Below are 20,448 nucleotides of genomic sequence, written 5' to 3'. Positions count from 1 at the left end.
AAAGGCAGTGTGTAACCTTCCTTTTTTACCAAAAATCGACTGCACCAAAATTTCTCGGGAAAACCGAATTTTCGTGTTACTATAACCGCACTCCTGTGTTTCTTTTTTCTGAATATAGAGGAGGGTGGAGGGAAGTGAGCGCAAACGTTTGCTACTAGAACTGTTTAAATAAACTAATTTATTTAAACAAATATGTATATATTAGTACATATACATAGACAATATAAAACAACCGAAATGCATATAACTAATTTATATATCTGTATATATATAAACAAAATTCTATATTCTATACCTAAGGGCCAGCCCTAATACCATAACATCAACTAAACTGCACAGTATTTTTTAAAAAGCAAGATTTTATGAACCTTCAATTAACTAAATAGGTGTATAACATTACCTTTATCCGCATAACTACATCATACGTACTGTCCTCCGGGATCATTAACCACTTCACAATGATTTTGTAGTTAAATTTAATTGCGTTCATATTACTTTCACCAGCACAATAAAATTAATTCAAAATTGAAGTCTTATACAGATAACTGCTTCTAAGGTACCTATACTGAATGTAGGTGCAACTGCAATGGCATCATACAAGAGATGTGAACAACCGACTGAAGTAATAATGGTGACCGACTCAAGTCGAGACAATTGAAAAATATTGAGTCTATTTGCACAATCTGGGGTTAATCAAACGAAGAACCCGTGTATTCTTTATACTGACGAAAAACATTACACCACATTGAATACTTTTACAAGTTACGGTGTAAGTCTTATAGAAATTCTACACAATTGCGTTTTACCAATAGTCTCATAGTAAGAAGGTACCAGATTTCGTGTAGCATTATACACGAAAACAACATACACTTTGCATTTTTAAATTTTACACCGAAAAACGTTTAACAGTGTAACTGACGACGATGTATTTTCAGGCATGCTGTTAATAATTAGGTTGTGATGTTCTTGGTCAATATTTAAGTAAGGTTTTATGGAGTTAGAATTGTGGCCTGTAATCTTTATGAGCTGCTGCTCTTGAACCCCATTTTTTGCCAGTTGACTAACTGCGGTCGATCTGTTCGAGTGATTTGTCATCTTTTTCTCTTGAGTATTTAAGCCAATTGCTTCTGCAGATGATTTTGTCCAGTTTTGAATTATATTTTTCCCTATAGGTATATTGTCATACCAGTGATCGTTTTTCGATTTCCAGTGAGGATTTGGTCTTAAAAACAATCTGTTTGTTTTAATATTTTTAGCGTGTGTTAACACTGTAATTAACTGAGCGTGCATTTGCATATTTTTAAGTTCATCCGAGGTTATTATAATACGTGATAATGCGTCCGCACTTACATTATTACTTCCTTTTATGTATTCAATTCGAAAATCAAATTCCTCAAGCTGTAATCTAAATTTTGTCAAACGACTAGATGGACTAGTATATGATTAAATAAGTAAATTAACGGTTTGTGATCTGTCAAAATTTTAAATTTTCTTCCAAACAAAAGGTCTAATAGTTATTTATGTATTAAGGGCATAATAGTGATGTTTATATTCTCGAGGGCGACGAGTTAAAAAGCTCGAGGGCCTATCAGTTTATGCCCGTGGTACATACACAATTTTATGTTTTACAAATAGTTTTCTTCGTCAAAATTCGTTTACAAAATAATTCATTATGTTTGATCGAGTATGCGTGGTTCGAATTTGTTAATGTGATTGAAACCATCCAAACGTCAAACGTAATTTTAAATAATTCAATTCATTGTGAATGAGCAAGAAGTTCCAGAAACTATACGAAATAAGGCCAATCTTGTGATTTAGTAGGTGTTGACAATTAATAATCGACGTTTCTAATTTTCAATGATCTGCAAATATTTGTTTGTTTTGTCATTAAGCATAAATGAGTTACTATGGTGATACTTTATGCCCTAGGGCATAAAGTGGTACTTTATGCCCGCTTATCATAAATATAAAATGTGCTATGATAGGTTAGTAAGACATAAAATACTTTATAGCCCACACAACAGCTAATAATTCTTTTTCTGTCGTAGGGTACAATATTTCACTTTTATTGAGAGGACGGCTAATGTAAGGTACTGGTTTTTCATTATTATTTAATAAAACTGCACCGATTGCTAAATCCGAAGCATCGGTTTGTAATATAAATTCGTTTTCGTCTGAGAAATCTGGATAATCTAGTACAGGTGGAGTTATTAATGAATTTCTTAAATAATCAAAGGATTGCTGACACTCACTGGACCATTCAAAATGAGAATACCTTCGACATAGGTAATTTGTTTAATGGCAGCGCTATGCTTGCAAAATTTGGTACCTACATATTCCCGGTAATAGTTGGCGAATGCAACAAACCTTTTTACTTCGTTTGAATTCTTTGGAATGGGATATTCCTGTAGTGTTTTAATTTTTGCTGGATCGGGTAAAATACCATTTGCGGATATAACGTGACCTAAGTATAATATTTGTATTAATTTATTTAAGGTGCATTGAACAGCTTAGGTCTTTTACACCATTAAACTTAACTTAAAAATTTACATGAGTGATCTATATCTCATTTAACAGGTTTGTATTTTCTAAATAACCCAATAACTTTAATATGTCTATTTCAAACACATTCGTAATGTCTCTTGGTATCCCGTACTGTATTCGTTCTATTGTACACTCGCACAATATATGTTCTACTGAGAGAGGTATGTCACAAAAATCACAGTTAGGTTGTGAGTCAGTTTTGTATGTCCTAGTCGTAGTCTTGATATAATAACCTGCTGTTTTCTATTTAGCTTCACTTTTGGTTTCCAGTAAGTTGGTGTTTGCTGTATTTTTTCGTAGTTTGTTGATTTGGATGTTTTCCCAGTCCTCATACCACTTTTGGAAAATGGTTGTATTTATGAAATGTTTGGTATCCTCTGGTGAAACTGTACTGTCGTCTACTGTTTGTAATTGGAATTCGGAAGCTTCTTTCGCCTTTGCATCAGCTTCTTCATTTCCCAGTATACCTATGTGACTTGGAATCCAAATGAATGTAACGTTTTTGTTCAGTTCTTGAATTTTATATAAAATTTTGTGAATGTCTTTTACGTAACTGTTTGTAGGATATAAATTTTTTATGGATTGAAGAGCACTTTTAGAGTCTGACAGTATCAGGAAATTATTGTTGACATTATTTTCGACAAATTTCAACGCCATTTTTAAAGCACAAAGTTCGGCACTGTAATTTGAACTATATTCTATCAGACGCTGTTTTTCGCAAATGTTTTTATCCGGACACACGAAAGCACTTCCGACTTTTCCACTTTCTTTAGATCCGTCTGTGAAGATCTTTATATAGTCTGGATATTGACTTAAGATAGTTCGTAGTTTTATTTTAAATAACTCTGGCGGCGTGTCTGTTTTGCTACAGGAAGTTAATTCTAGGTTTATCAGTGGAGGATGTGTATAAATTGGAATACTGCTGTAGGAATTTTGCGTAATCATTGTTAGGTTTAGATCAGAGAGGATATTTTTCGCTTGTATTGGTATTGGTAAAATTTGTCCCTGAGAGTGCCGAAATGTATTTTGGTAAAGAGGGAGATTAAAGGCCGGATAGTTCGGGTTAGATTGATTTGAGAGGACATTTATTGTATATTTTAGTAATTTGACTTGTCTTCTGTAGTGCGGGGGAAGAAATCCCATCTTAGCATAAAGACTTATTACGGGAGTTGTGTGGAAAGCACCCGTTACCAGTCGTAATCCGCTGTTATAGATTGTGTCAATTCTTTTCAAAAGATTATTGTTTGCGGTGTTATATATAATACCTCCATATTCGATTTTCGGGACTATTAGCATCTTGAATAATGTAAAAAGTGTTTTTTCGGAAGATCCCCATTTATGGTGGGCTATTACTTTAATTAAATTAAGTGTAGTTTTGCAGCTGTGGATAGTTTTATTAATATGCTTGGTCCAGTTCATTCTTGAATCAAAAATTATTCCCAAATATTTTATTTCTGATGTGGATTGTAAAAGAATGTTATTAAGACGTAAGTGCAATGATGGAGTAGATCGTTTCTTACTGAAAGTTATGTACTTGGTTTTTTCAGGTGAAAAGGTAAGACCATTATTTTTCGACCATTTGTGTAATTTTTTTATTGATAGTTGTAGTTTTTCTTGGGTAACTTCTGGATTCTCACTGATGTATATTACCAGGTCATCTGCAAATAGATGTGCTTTCACGTTTTTCGGAAGGTTTTGGGATATGTCATTAATAGCTATCTGGAATAATGTTGGGCTAATTACTGATCCTTGAGTGATTCCGCCTCTTTGTTCGCATTCCTTTGATAATGTACCGTTTATTCGAACAAAAAATTTTCTGTTTTGAAGGAAGTTCCTTATAAAATTGCTCATGTGACCTCCTATATTCCATTTAGCTAACGTTTGCAGAATCTTTGTCGTCCAGATAGTGTCGTATGCCTTTCTTATATCGAAGAATACTGCAGTTAATTGTTCCTTGTTTATTAGAGCATTTTTAATGTCTGTATCTAATGCGCAAAGAGGGTCTAGAGTTGATCTATTTTTCCTGAAGCCACTTTGTATAATTGATATTTTATTTGCTCTTTCTAAAAGCCACACGAGGCGGTAGTTAACTATTCGTTCTAGTAGTTTACACAAGGTACTTGTCAAAGCGATTGGCCTGTAGCTTTCTGGATCTGTTCTTTCTTTGTTGGCTTTCAAGATTGGAATAACAGTTGCCGTTTTCCAGCTTGTTGGGAAGATATTGTTATTCCATATATGGTTATATATGTTAAGGAGGTGTAGTTTAAAACTTTGTGGTAGATTCTTAATCATCTGGTAGTGTATTGTATCTAGTCCTGGGCTAGAGCTTCTACATTTTGCTATTGCATATTGTAGTTCCGCTTTGTTTATAGGCTTGTTATAATCTTCTTGGTTGTCCGAAGATGTGTGTTGTTCTTCTTCTTGGATTCTTCCATCTTGTTTGTTAAAATTCTCTGCAAAAGTGTCAGCTAGAATATTTGCAATTTTTTGTTGATTACAGGTGAGTTCATTGTCATCAGGATTTAAGAAAGCCGGTATCTGAAAATTTGTTTGTTGTCCTTTCATACTTTTAATTTTCTGCCATAATTCCTTATTTGTTGTCTGTATATTGATTGAACTAACAAACTGTGCCCATGATTGCTCTTTACTTTTTAGTATCTTTCTTCTTGCCAGCGCTCGATATTTTTTATATTCAATTTTGGCTTCAGTTGTACCTAATTTTCTTAATCTATTATAAGCTTTATTTTTGAGTTTGATTGCATCCTTACATTCATCGTTCCACCATGGGACGGAGTACGTAAACTTGACTGACTTTGTTCTGGGTATTGCTTCTTTAGCACACTCAATGATAATATTCGTAAAATTGGTTACTATATAGTCGATACTATCATTATTCGTGAAAGAAAAGTTCCGTTGATCTATTAATGAAGAGTATTTTTCCCAATCTGCCTTGGATATTTTCCAGTTTTGATTGCTTATTACTGGAACCTTGGTTTTTGCACTTTTTTCAATCAATATAGTATAATGATCTGATACATTTAGGTTTGGTATTGTGGTCCATATGAATTCGGTGGCAAGCGTGGGATGACAAAGGGTAAGATCAATAGCAGAGGTGGTGTTATTGCTAATATTATATCGCGTTGGAAGACCGGTGTTTAGTAAAACCATATTTGCGTCATCTAAGAATTTCTTTTCTTAGAAATTACATTTTGAAGGATTTAATTTTAAATTAACATTCCTAAGTCCATCTAACACTTTAAGTAAATTTTTATTATGATCTTGTAAATTTCTACCAACAATTATTAAATCGTCTAAATAAAACATCGCTCATAATTTAACCCCGACATTGCTATACAGTCATTAATCTAGAAAATGAGCTGGGACTAATTTTCAAACCCATTGGTAATCTTTTCATTTGGTACTGACCTTCGTTTGTGGAAAAAGCAGTACAAGGCCTAGGTACTCTCTGGTTTTAACTCTACTTGATAATAACTTTGACTCAAATCTAATGTAGAAAAGTATAACGAACCTGAAAGGTAACAAGTCTCCACTTCCTTTCACCATTGCTGTCTAATTTTTTAGGTACTAGCAAAACTGACGATGAAAATTCACTTTTAGCCTTTTCTATTATATCATTGTCGAGCATTTTACGAATTTGTTTATTCAACTCAGCTTTTTGCGAATATGGAACACGGTAAGGTATTACGTATATTGGCGTCGAATTGTCTTTTAAATGTATTGATTGTTGATATAAATTGATTGCTGAAAGTTTGTCTTCCGGCAAATGAAAAACATCACTGTATTTTGCACAAATCTGTTCAATGGTCGTTTGCTCTTCCAAATTTAAACCGTTTAAATTGAAAAGACTGAATAATTTCTTAACTCTATTGGCAGTGATTTCACTTGCATGAATTTGACAAGCATCATATTCATTAAGTGATCGTATTTTCGGTGTAATATTCTTTAGCCTTATACTTCTGTTTCTCTTGCGTTTAAAATTTTTATGAGTAGTTTACCATTTTCTGGTCTCACTATTGCTGCTAAATAAACACCCTCAACTCTTGTGAATTTACTACGAAATCCCCTACAATCTCATTGTCGAATTTTAAATAATGAAAACTTTCGCATCGAGGAGGTATAATACACACGTTTTGGTCATTTTCACTATGTAACGAAATTGAAATCTCCTGATGATTATTTACTAAACTTAAATTACTATTTTCAAAATTAATTTGTGCCAAATATTTTTTCAAGAAATTTTGCCCCAAAATTCCGTCAGTTGAACATGGTAAGCGTTTAAATACATAGAATTTTTGTTCAAAATATACATTATCAACTTTCAATCTTAAATTAACAAAACCTTCAGCGGTCAAATTTCCTCCAATATCTTTAACAGTTAAATTTTCTTTGTGTATTTGTACGTTTGAATTTAAGCAATTTACTTTTATTGCACCCGTGTCAAGTTTGTCAACTAAGAATTTAAGTTTTTCGCCAAATAAGTGCATTGTTATCCAATTCAGTGAATTAAATGAGTATATTATTTCGTTATTGCTGGTCTCGAAAAAACTGACTGGTACTTTGAGTATTTTGTGAATTTGTATTAGGTGCTGTTGTCGCACTTTCCATATTTGTTTCTTCTGCAAAATAGGAATAATTCTTTCTACCTCGTTCTTGGTGATAACTGAAACCTCGACCTCTGGTTACACGACCTAGGTACATTATTACCTCTTCCGCGTGAGTAATTTTTCTCAACATTTTTATTATTATATTCAGAGTTATTTCTATAGAATTGATGGTTATTTTGATTGTTTCTAAACTGTGAATTCGTAAAAGTATTGTAATTGTCTGTATTCCTTCCCTATTGAAGGATTTATAAGGATAACGTTGGTTAGGTACCTCGACGTTGTGAAATAAGACATTATTTGAAAGGTTTGGTTATTGTAAGATACACTCTCATCTTGCGCTCCCCTTATTGCGTCTTTTAAAGAGCTATAGTCAACAAACTATTGGAACTTTATAACCTGATCTGGACCAAGAGAATATTTCCAAAGTCATGGCAGGAATCTATCATCCTTCCCACAAAAAAACCAGATAAAGATCCTCGTAGTCCTAACTCCTATAGACCTATCGCACTAACATGCTCCATGTGCAAACTTCTTGAAAAGATGGTTAACAATAGACTCTTGTGGTATCTTGAAAAACGGAACATTCTCTCTCCTGTCCAATCTGGATTCAGACCGCAACGTTGCACTATAGACAACTTACTAGTACTTCAATCCCATATTATAAATGCCTTCAATGAAAACCACGAAGTTATAGCTGCGATCTTCGATATAGAGAGTGCTTTTGACTCTCTTCCCCACCCGGTTATACTGAGAACGTTAGAAGACCACCGTATCAAAGGGAATATATTCTCCTTCATTGAAAATTTCCTAAGAAACCGTCGTTTCACAGTGACAGCCAACGGAAAGAGGTCAACTACCCACAGGCAGGAAAATGGTGTACCACAAGGTTCGGTACTGAGCCCAACATTGTTCATCCTCTCCATTAACGATATTTGTAAAACGATCAATCCACCAACTTGCGCGGGTCTGTATGCCGACGACCTGTTCGTATTCTGTCATGGTAGCAACACCGTCTCGACAGTGAACATAATTCAAAAAACAGTGGATGCTCTCTACGAATCGTCTAGCAGAATCGGCATCCGTTTCTCAGCGACAAAGTCCAAAGTCATCAAGTTTTCCAGAAGAAGGAATAATCAGACCATCCCAAATATTACACTTAACAATATCAACATTCCCTCGGTCGATCAACTCTCAATCCTAAGGATTGTTTTCGACAATAGACTTAGCTGGAAGAGTCACATCACAAAGATTAAAGACAATTGTCTAAGAAGGCTTAACATCCTCAGAAGCCTATCACACCATCAATGGGGAGCCGAAGAAGACATTCTACTGAGAGTATATAGATCCTCATCCGTTCCAGAATGGACTACGGCAGCATCCTCTACATGTCAGCTTCAAAAACGAACCTAAGGCCTCTCAATAGCGTCCAAAACGCAGCTCTGCGTATCTGCTCAGGAGCTTTCCGATCTAGTCCAGTTGATAGTTTATGCTGCGAAACCAACGAGCTCCCTCTTTGGCTAAGAAGACGACAACTCCTCTCATCACACTGCTCGAGAATATCTGCAAACCCACTAAATCCAGCCTACACAGTTATACTCAAGAGAAACATAAACGTCAACACCCCCAAAAGAACCCAACCAGTCAGTTACATCCTGCCATCTCTTCTTTTCAACATTGACCTTAAGCAGACGACACATATCACTAGCGCTGCAACCCCTCCATGGGAAAAAATGTTTACCAAAAACTAACATGAATCTAAATAATTACTCCAAACACGACACGCCCAACGAACTCATAAGACACAACTTCCTAGACCTCATGCATAAGTCAAAATTCGATCAAGTGCTTTACACTGACTCCTCTAAAAACAGCAATGCGGTAGGATGCTCAGTTTCTCTCTCCCATAGAACTGTTTCCTCAAACGCCCTCTCTGCCTTTTGCAGTATTCATACTGGAGAATTATTTGCTATACTCCAAGCGTGCAACTCTCTAACTCAGGACTCCAAAACAGTTGCAATATGTACTGATTCTTCCGCCTCAATCAAATCCATTCAAAACATCTACAGTTCACATTCCCTAGTCCAGTCTATACACGAACGCTGCCAGCAGCTTCTCTCTGTAGGAGTAAACGTAACCCTACTATGGGTTCCCTCCCACGTCGGCATTACTGGGAACGAACTAGCAGATTGTGCAGCAAAAGAAGCATCAATAGCAAACCTCCCTACCGAAGGAATCCAATTATACAAAGATCAGAAAAACTTCTTCAAGGATAAGATACACCTAACATGGTAAGAACACTGGTCCAGAATCCCGTCTAAGCTATACGAGATACGGAAATCTGTCAAGCCTTTTCACCTCCCTCCATTAACAAGAAGAGATAAAATAATCAATCCGAAGACTTCGAATTGGACACACAAATCTCACACACAGACACTTGATGAATTCAGAACCTCCACCTATGCAACAGCGCGTTATCCGTCAAACATCTTCTAATGGAATGTCAGCTTCACTCACACACGAGAAGTCAGCTTGGTCTCTCAAACACCCTGGATGAAGCCCTCAACTCACCGAACCAGATAAACAAAGTTCTCAGATATCTAAATAACACCAATTACAGCTCCAAAATATGAACCCTTGCTTCACAAATATAATGTAATATACCATTAGCCTATAAACTTATACACAACTGTATCTGTGTCAATGGCCTCTGATATGCTGAGACACATTAATCTCAATAAAAAAAAAAAAAAATCCCTAGAGGCTACGATTGTACTCAAATTTTGATTCCGTAAACTATTGATGGTGAACTGTTTTATTGCAATTTGTTTATTTAATGGTTTCAAAATTTCAAATGCTGCGTCATTACCATTGGCTTGCGAAATTGTGAGATCAACAAAAAGTGTTTCTAATTCTTCACCAAACTTTTCGATTGACCTGTCACCTTGTTTAACGCGCAATAATTTTGTTTGCAATGCAGTGTCCGATTTTCGTGTCACAAGAGATGCTTTTTAATTTCCTTTACGAGATTTTGCACACTATCATAATTTGTAGACAATCGCGTTTTTAAAACAAACTTTATTAAATGACGTTTGCCCTCATCATTAAGCATTGACACGTACAATTCGATTGCGTCTATCAATTGTTTTGTAGTAGGTAGGTACATTCCTTATTTTGTCCATAACAGGCAACAAACTTACTGCCGTTTTTAAGTCAAAAGTGGCCATAGTTTTATTAGATTTTATTTCTACGTCCGGAGGCAAAAAATTTAAAATTTCGGTATATAACTTACGCGTGCTTACAAAATTTTGTATAAATGAAATTTCCTCACTACTAAACTTAGAATTTTTTATTCTTACTGCAGCTAATTCTTTAACCTTACTATAAATTAAGCTTGCTTCCTCTACTTTTTTGATTAAATTATCTCCCTTACGTCTCTCTGGACCTATTTTTATTAAATACGTTCTGATTTGCTTTAACTCATTAAAATATTGAACTGCCTTGCTTGTGTCCATTTACTTATTAAAGTAGAAAAAACAAATCTGTACCTATTACCATTGAATAAAAAGTGTTTTTATTCAATGCTATTACTTAATTATAACTTATGTATCTAGCATTTACCAAATTTTCTTCCATTACGCAGTTTAATTTTTTTCTTTTCACTATTTCACTACCCCAGCACTCACTCGAAGTCGAAGACACTATCGCTCGAGGTCGTGATGCTGGATGCAGCTTCCATCTTCCATGGTCAATTTCTCGTTCCTTGGCTTCTAGTCTAGTCACCGCTAACTACCTACTCCTGCCTAGTGCCTACTTCTCTAGTTCTCTCCTAACCCTTCGATCTAAACTTTTCGTGTTAAAATTTGTGTAGTGTTTCCACTCGGCTTCCACGTAAATTTAAATTTTTAAGGTAGTTTTTTGCAGGATGGCAGGATCGCCATGTAATGATTTATCTTGGGTTTTATTTAAGTACTTTATTTAAATATAATAATAAAGCTACATTTTGATATCAACAGGTTCGACCCTTATAGTCTTCCACTTGTAGCTACTAACTAACTATAATCTTCTATAGGCAATAATCAATGCCACCTTCCTGTATGCAACTATGCAATATTATTCCGTTGAACTCTCTAGATTCACAGTACAGACAGGAAGTGTGAATGAAGTTTATGAAGGTATTTAATAGAAATTTGAAACATAGCCACTTGGAATAAAAGCAGATGTAGCGCCAGTCTCCAAATTTGGTTTTGTACATGATGTGCAGTGCCAACTTTCTTATTTATGGAAGCAATTAACGCATTTATACCGGGTGATCGAAAAAAACTGCAGACAATTTAAATTTGGCGCTTTAAATTTTTAGTGTTTTTTACTTAGGGAATTGGCAAACATGTTTAGAAGTTGGTTTATTTATGCATTAATTGCCATCCATTGGCGCAGTTTTTTTATGTGAATTTTATTTTCTAATCTTCGTACTGTGATCCAGGCGTTTCAAAGCAAACAGCTCTTTTTAAAAAGGTCTTCGCACGTGCATCATTTCGTAAAGGTACGTACATTAAGAGAACATACTTTATAAGGATCATGTAACCTTACTTTTTAGGCATAAAGGCTTTTTAAAGGGGATGCACTTTTGTCTTTTGATGCACAATTGAAAGGCGTACATGTTTAAAAGATGCTCATATTCGGCTCAGCTGTGCTTACTGCAATTCAACGATAAATGTGCTACTTACCATGATGTCGAAGGTGTAATAAAAACGTAGCCCCAAGAAATCGTTATCGAAAATACTCTAATGATTCTGGTGGGTATAACAATGTGAACGATAACATCCCTATTTGATATTTTTACAGACTTATCGCATAATATGTGGCACAAAATTTTACACATTGATATCGGAATGTTTTCATCCAGTGTTGATGACGTTAATTTATGAGAATACGTGGATACGTCTTATTGTATGTAGGCAAATGAAATGAACCTTACGGTGATGGTTTAATTAGCATGACTATTGCTCGGGCAACGTTGGAATACATATTTGAATACATGAACCCGAGCGTGCAACTGAGCTTGATAAATTAATTTTTTTTAATTAATTAATTGTGATTATTGTTTAGTGATCCATTAAATTGATCCACCACTGCTTTTAAATAAATGACATTTGGTATGTTACCAACTTTATAAATGTTTAGTTTTGTGGGAAATTCAAACTGTCCGCACTACTTTCCGATCACCCGGTAGTAGGTAGCTTATATATACGAATAAAAATCGTATTTTAAACGTAAGGTATGAAATTGGGCCCAAAAAAAAACGTATACCATACTACCAATACCGAATTTATCCTTTCAAAACGCTTTAAAACCGTTTATTAAATGGACGCTTTAAATAAATGCAAAACTAACACCAGGTTCAAAATTTGGTTTTGCACATGCTATAGCCATACCCAGGGGCTCGTTTTCTATTATTTATTTACTTGTTTATTACATATAGGTATGCTGCACATAAGCCAATGACGCGATTTTCTTGGGGCAAAATTACCTATTAGGTACCTATATTTATGGGAGATTATTCTGGCGGATATAAAAAATTTTTCTCAGTAGCGAGTGTTAAATTTTCAGAGAAAAAAATCGGAGGAGCTATTATAGTTTCTGTTCAAATCATCAGTATAGATACTAAGTTACGCAAGGTGTTTTGTTCCTATACCCTGGAGTAAATCCATTACTTAGACACATATTTATTATACATACCTATTGATTTTCATTGGGCAGTGAACTTGTTCCAAATACGCACTTTCCATATTCATACAATACAATGCACTTATATACTGAACTAGTACGTCCATCCGTGGGAAATTATTGCCTTTAAAAATTGTTTATGTGTAATATAAAGAATTAAATACCTATAACTTGGTACCTATACATTCTTGGGGAATTCAAAGATTAATTTTGGATTTGTTATTTTAATGTTTCGTGGAGATCGCAACAGTTTAGAGTGAAGAAACCGTCTTTTGGGGTGAAAAAGTTTTTTTTGCTCCAAAAGGTTAGAGCCGCGCAAAAAACTTAAGTACCTACGACATCTTATAGCCCTGATGTAGGTTTGTAATTTATTTGTGTTATACCTAATTGCAGTGTTCCTAAAAGGGAAATATTGCAGTTAAACTTTAGCACTTTCCATGGGCACCTAATTCACTTTTTGACTCAAATTTTGTCTATTTCTTAAATCGTACATGAAATTCCCGTGAGATATTAATGCTGTTTACGATTTACGTATGAAATACAAATCGGAAGATCCCTTAATTACCGTCGCAACGCCTACATAATTAGAAATGAAAGTGATGTATTTTGGATAAGTCTGTTTATTTAATCAATTAATTGCGCTTTTCTTCTTATAAAGTCGTGTGAGAAACCGACAAACGGGATATGATTTATTTAAAGTATATTCAGGTGCATTCTAAGAATGATGTAAGCACGCCCGCAAGATTAAGAGATTTCCTCTAAGAGGCGAGTTCCGACAGCGAGGCAACTTCCTGTCAGAAATTTTTCGAAAACTTATAATCGCTTATATTGTCTACTTACGGCCTTGTTTGTGTTGTGGCGAGATGATTTTTAAATCCTTTAATGCTTCGGGATTTGTGTTCTTGTTTGCCAGCATGAATGCAGGGTGTTAACTGTTTCACTGAGTTTATCCCGCGGGTCGTGCACGTGGTCGTAGCGGGAAAAAAGCTTGGTGATAGGTAACGATTCAGGTGTATCCGCGTACTGAACTAGATAGTTAACATGATGGTTCGTTTATATGAATCTCGACATTGTTTTCCCTGGCGCGCGTTTCGTCCTCGCCGGGAAACGGGATGTATCCGTGGCCCTGCCAAGGTATACAACACTATTATATTTTGTCGGTTAGATCTGACGCAAAAATAAACTAAGAGGCCGTTGCTCTCTTTAATCATAATCTCTTTGGAGGGTTGGAATTTCATTTCGGTTTCGATATTAAATCGGACCGGCTTTCGCGACTTTCCTCCATTTCGGTTGCTAGGAAGAGCGTGAGAAAAAAAATCGTTGTAGGCGTGGGTGTTGACGCGAGGGGTGACAAAAGTGGCGTTCGTCGAACAAAGCGGCACCGCGATGGTTGTCCGGTGACGCTGGATTGATCCGGGAAAGGCGGGTACCAGGAAAACGGGATTGGTGGCGAAAGCACGGGCGTGTCGGGCGCTTAACAGTTTGCGCAGGGGTTACCCCGCACCCGTTGCCGCTTACTAATTCGGCAACCGCCGCCGTGGACCCCATCTGTTTTCACTAGTAACATTGTGTCCCGGCGAGAAGCAACATACTCTGTTTTTACTTAATCTCTGTGTAAACTGCCCTATGTTGTGTATCATAATATTAAGTGAACGCAAACTTGTTTTTAGAGATTGATTGGACTGAAAACACAAAACACACACACTACTAAACTAACAGAACTGTTTTCTTTTAGAAAATTTCTAATACTTCAATTTTGCGCGCGGCTTCGCCTTGTTTGTTGTTTTTACCTTCGTTCTTTGTTTATCCAACAAGTGGTGCCGAACTAAAACAATTTTGTATATTTTTATAATATCAAAACCGTGGATTTCATTCAATCGGATCGCATTCGACCATTCCGTGCAGATATGCACCCCATCTTCGGCGACCATCAGAACCGCATCTATTACCGCCAACATCCCACATCTGGATATCCGACAACTGTTGCGGCCACCACCGGACACTACCCCTACGAGCAATACTCCCCTTACGGATATCCGGGATGGCCACCTCATCAGCAACACCAGCTAACCTCTCCCAAAGACATGGTCAAACCACCCTACTCCTACATTGCCCTGATCGCGATGGCAATACAAAACGCGTCCGATAAGAAAATCACCCTCAACGGAATTTATCAGTTTATAATGGAACGTTTCCCGTACTACCGCGAAAATAAGCAGGGATGGCAAAACTCGATAAGGCACAATTTAAGTTTAAACGAGTGCTTCGTGAAAGTTCCGCGCGACGATAAGAAACCGGGCAAGGGTAGTTATTGGACGTTAGATCCCGATTCGTACAACATGTTCGACAACGGCTCGTACTTGCGACGCCGACGGCGCTTCAAGAAGAAGGACGCCGTGCGGGAAAAGGAAGAGGCGATCAAGCGCCAGCAGCTACAACCCGACGCAGTTCCTAAACGTGATGAAAAGCCCCTAGACATAACAAAACCTAAACTAGAATGTAAACCTAAGCGCGAGCCCAACACGGAACTAACCCACTGCATGGGCAAATACCACGAGGGTAAATCCGTAATTGTGCACCAAGATCACATACTCGGCGACGTCACCGCTTCGCTGCAAGGCATCGACGCCTCCGCCGCCTTTAGCGTCGATAGTTTAATGACGAACCGCGACCAGTACTCGAACCCCCGTCTGCACGCTTCCGGCGGCATGTACTCCTACTGCCCGAGCGCCACCCCTCAACAGTACATCTCGGAGGAGACGCCGCGCTACAACAGCCCCTGGTACAGCCCGGAAACGTCGCCGGACTCCTCCGTAACGGCGGGCTACCGCGACATCATCTTCGAAAACGTACCACCCAGCTGCCAGCTTGCCAGTTTTCGACACACATCCAGCCCGTCGAATTACCGACCGACGCCCTCCTCGTACTACCATCACCAGCAGGAGTGCGTCGCGCAAAAATACTGAAAGGTCGTCCTCTTGTAAAATACACCAAGACTGAGCTTGTGCGAATAGTTTTTGTTCAATGTGATAATACCTACTAGTTTAGAGTTTTTTTTTATTTTTCATTTTTTGATTTTTGTTTATTTTTCGGGTTCCTATTATCTTATTAGTTTTTTTAATCGAATGCATTTAGAAAATGGTTGTTGTGAGAGCGATACCTATGAGATGCAAAGGCCGGGCGTGCCCTGTATATAGATGCAAAACATTTTTGATTGTACCATAGTGTATATGTAGACGTATATTTGAATGTATCAATGAGCACGTATGTATATTTATTGAATATATTATAATAATGAATACAATCGGTTGCGCTCAATCCATTTAATATGTGCCTTTTTATTGTTCTACCATCAAGGGATTCAGTTCACTGCAGTTACTTCTTTGAAAGTATAAATTTTTGTGGTAATGTCATAAAAGCCCTCAAAATTATTGGATTAGGTTGAATTTCGACCAAACGATCACATTATAATTAATTTAAATTCAGTTCATATCACGAAATAGAAAAATTTTTACATTTTGATTATATTCCTTAGTACGATTTTTCATTCAAAGTAAGTGGAGGCGACTTCCTAGTTTGTTATAATATCCCAAGTCTTATTTATATCTCAATACTGTTTAATATCAATGCAAGTTTGCTTTCCCATACTTACCTATGGCAAATTTTTGTGAACTTAAAATGAAATACCTACGTACCTACTCCGAGATCTACTCATATTTATAGGCCGGTCTATAGGTACCTATGAGAATTTAAAAATGCATTTACGTGAAGTTAATCCATGATCATCAACTAGATTTAGTTACCTATTAGGTACCTACTACTAGATATGTAAAAACTAAAAATTCATTTTTTCGATTCACGTAAGTATATACCTATAAAAATCCCCTATATACATGTTTTGGTTTTGAGATGTCGCATCGGTATAAGGTACATGTTTTCATATCTAATTTCGAATTAATTTTCGACGCAGGTAGAATTCGAAATGAGTGCGCTTTGGCATTATAGAAGGGGGTGCTTTAATTAAATTTGTTCCAAACTGCGAAAGGAAGACTTTTATAATTACCTATCTATACACACTTTTGATGTTACCTGCAGGTTTATCTAAAAATTTAAACAATTCCAAGATTCTAGATTGCGATTAAGCTTCCCTTTCAACAATAACATTTGAAGATTATTTTGTTAATAGTAAAAATAGGCTTTCGAAGAGCTAAAACTAAAGTACTTAATGGTTGGCGATATAATTAAAGTTACTGGGCGATTATTCTTTACCTATTATTAAGTATATCGTTTTGTGAATTATACTTGTGTAACCGCAATAGAAGGTTTTGGTATAATGCTGATTTGGGGACAATAGTGCATATGCTCTTGGAATATTCGTTCCAAGGAAAAACTTCGTCCCAGAAGATTCCTCTCGGAGAACTTGTCTCCGGCGTATTCCTCCCCCAGGTATAGTTCCATGTAGGTTATTGCGTAACAATAAAGTCTCTCTCCTCCGAAATATTTGTTCCTAAAGAATTTCGCAGAAAAAAACTTTTAACGGAAAATCGCCACACAAAATAACAATTATACAGTCATTAAATATTTTCCCTTATATCCGTAGATTTTAGAGCGATATAAATCGATTTCTTCTCCGTTTACGCATTACCTGCTAGAATGTTAAGTAGGTAAGGCATTAGTAAGTAGTGAAATCTTTAGCCAAAGCTCGTTTTTGAGAGTCGTGTTGCCTGTACCGATCGCCCACTCTGCTACCTGTCTGTTTGGTTACTGCAGGTACGTGCATAATTACTCACCACACCATAATCTTGCAGATGGATTTTGTTGACATTTACTATACACCGGTACCTAACAATTGTCGCCAGAGAGACTCGATTTTTACGAACTACGAAATATCAAAATGCTCAATCATTAATCCCTCAAAAATAGATAAATGCCTATGCACTAATCTAGTAAATTCATCACAATAGTAAAATACGCACGTAGCCATTGTTCTACTTTTTTCGCTATTTGGTTCGTTATGGTATCGTTATAACTGGGGAACCGTTTTCTCGTTTATTACTAAAAAACTTGTAGTAGGTAAAAAATTTTTCATTTCACTATATGATTCGTTATATGGGGTGGCTCTTCACCCATCAGGAAAGAACTTTTTCTGCGCCACTTACGAAAAAAGTTATAGCAATATTTTTTTCACTCCTCGCACTTTTAAACTTTTGTGCTTATTGTGGTTATAAATCCTAGACGATTGTTGGATTTTGCTTCTTGATTAGTGAAAACTCAATTAAACATGAGCCTCAGTTTTAGGGACCACTTTAGACTAAAAAGACCCAAACTTTTAATGTAAACCCAATGTCATTTAGAAAACGGTCATTGATAGTGAAAAATGTAAACTGACTCTCCTAGAAGCCATGGTTATTACTTGATCTTAGATCTACAGGGTGTTACATGAACGTATGTAAAAAATTGGTTTTTCCAAATAAACCGAGGGTCCAACGTGTTTCGTTTGGAAGTCACCCCCAAACAAGTGGTGAAATTTGGATTTCTTCTCTAATTTTTTTCTCAGCAACCATAAGTGTTACAAAGATGTGTGGCACGTCTTTGAATAGGTTTTCGGGTATACCCTATCCGATTATTCTGGGGGTTTTTGAACATGAAAATCACGAAAATGGAATTGATTTTTGAAAATTCGAAAAAAAAGTTCCACCGCAATTCTTGGCCGGACAACGAAAACGGAGAGAATTCCACGACATTTCTTGTACACATACTTTGATGATTAAGGAATAAAATCGAACAGTTTTTGAAAATATCTTTTCATACAAAATTTATATCTACCTACTCATTTGTCCTCCGTCTACTAGTGAGAGATGTAATTTCGCATGTAGTTGCAAATAACAAAAAAATAACGATTTAAGTTGATATTATGATTAAATGATCACAAAAAATTCGATATGTCGATCATGGTATTCAAGTCGATTCCAAACCTTCGGTGGCTGCGGGTGGTGGGAAAATACTTTTTAAGTAGAGTGCCGTTACAATAAATAAGCATTATTGCAAGTATCGTAATATCGACTTAAATTTTTTTGTTATGTCATGCAACACCCTGTATATAAATAAAAATAAATGAGTGTTTCTCTGTATGTCTCCTATGCCTGCCTGAACAGTTCATCCGATTGCGATGAAGCTTTGGTATAAATGGTTGGAGGTATGCTCGCGATATTTTCTAGTTATACAGAAATAAACATTGTCCGTCTGTCTGTAGGTATATAGAAATTGGGAAAAAACAGGATTTTACGTTTGACGGTCTGAAGTTTACCGGGGTAGCTTTGACTGATAAGCGGTACGAGGTGAACGCTACCGAGTGCTGTAACTCGCTAGAAAACGGGGCATACTAAGAACTTCCCGTTCCTTAGACTATGGTCACGCTACTTGGTATATGATACTGATTGTGGATAGGTACCTAATAAACGTATTATATTATGCATTAAGTACATAAAAAGGTAAGCACAAAATTGCGCATTACTCAAAGGCTCGATTAATGCAATTTTGCATTTGGGCAGTTAAAATGTATATTTTTCGCCCTAGGAATTTCATCTTTTTTAGATGCTTCTTAATTTGGCCTTGCTCAATGATGGACGATCTACATGTAACCAGCTCGCAAGCCTTTTGTCTACTGACCTTCTTGCAATGTAAGATGTTGGTATAGAATCAGTGTAATCAAGTCTCTTGTTTAAGTTGAAAATATGTTTCAACATATATTTCGATTTATACTCTTCGGCAAAATTATAAAATTTTTCCAAATTCATCTTTAATGTTTGCTTCATATTCATCCAAAAGACGTTCATCATATTCTTGATTACTTCTCTCTGATCTGATGGACTGCATTCACTTCACTTTGAACCTTTGGTTATTTAAGGCCAGCGATTGATCTCTAGCTTTATCGATTCCCATGAAAAACGTTTTATCCGCCACGGCCCGTAAGGCTAACGTCTCGATATTAAGAGGATTTCCACTGTCCCAGTGAGGGAAATAAATTTTCACCCCTGCTGTGTACAGGGCATAAGGCAAAATTTGCCTCCAATTCCATCCCTACAGTCGCATTGACTCCTTGTTCTTGATTAATTAATCATTCCAATTCAGGCCCTCAAGATTCTCGTAGCAACATAATTTTCATTAATACTTTGCTTTACCTATTTGATTTAGGTACACATACGGTAAGTCTGAATACTTTCGCTTTATAAATTCTACTTTAAATAGGTAACATAGGTATAATTTTGAACCTACCGCTTTTTCCCGAAATCTACCCAATTTCGCGAGCCGATTTACAGAATGGACGTTTGTCTTCTGAAAACTATAAGAAATAAAAAAGGTTGTCTCAGAGACTAAATTACCTACTATGTTTATTGTTTATACAATGGTAGTACAATATACTTGTGAGTGAACAACTGCAATTCTAAACTATTATAAAATAAACATTGTTCTCGGCTATCGGATTCACATTCAGACTTCAATACTTCCCGTCTCTACTCTACTTGAAACATGCAAGCTAATATTTAAAAAAAAC

The 20,448-nt window shown here is 36.2% G+C and overlaps 2 protein-coding genes and 1 long non-coding RNA gene across 3 annotated transcripts in view; 2 read left to right on the top strand and 1 right to left on the bottom strand.

The window, feature by feature from the left end:
* The window catches only part of LOC116173259 (paraplegin), a 64,354-nt gene extending 50,486 nt beyond the window's left edge, over positions 1–13,868 (bottom strand). Inside the window, exon 1 of the mRNA XM_031490616.1 lies at positions 13,734–13,868. The gene's annotated coding sequence lies outside the window, so the exon portion shown is untranslated. The remainder of the gene's footprint in view (positions 1–13,733) is intronic.
* Positions 11,556–12,222, top strand: LOC116173263. The gene is made up of 3 exons (XR_004145896.1): positions 11,556–11,709; positions 11,764–11,962; positions 12,012–12,222. It is a non-coding gene; the product is annotated as an uncharacterized LOC116173263 (long non-coding RNA).
* A 278-nt stretch (positions 13,869–14,146) lies between the features above and the next one.
* Positions 14,147–16,197, top strand: LOC116173260 (fork head domain-containing protein crocodile). The gene has a single exon (XM_031490617.1). It carries the CDS (start codon positions 14,801–14,803, stop codon positions 15,857–15,859), a length of 1,059 nt encoding a protein of 352 aa, XP_031346477.1. The 5' UTR covers positions 14,147–14,800; the 3' UTR covers positions 15,860–16,197.
* The last annotated feature ends 4,251 nt before the right edge of the window (positions 16,198–20,448 follow it).

This window comes from Photinus pyralis, unplaced genomic scaffold, assembly GCF_008802855.1.
Source record: "Photinus pyralis isolate 1611_PpyrPB1 unplaced genomic scaffold, Ppyr1.3 Ppyr1.4_LG6, whole genome shotgun sequence".
Taxonomy (NCBI): Eukaryota; Metazoa; Arthropoda; class Insecta; order Coleoptera; family Lampyridae; genus Photinus; species Photinus pyralis.
This window is presented reverse-complemented; position numbering and strand designations above follow the sequence as displayed.

What these genes read in the sequence shown, in the direction of transcription:
- LOC116173260 (XM_031490617.1), top strand. Translation starts at nt 14,801, where the DNA reads ATGCACCCCATCTTCGGCGACCATCAGAACCGCATCTATTACCGCCAA.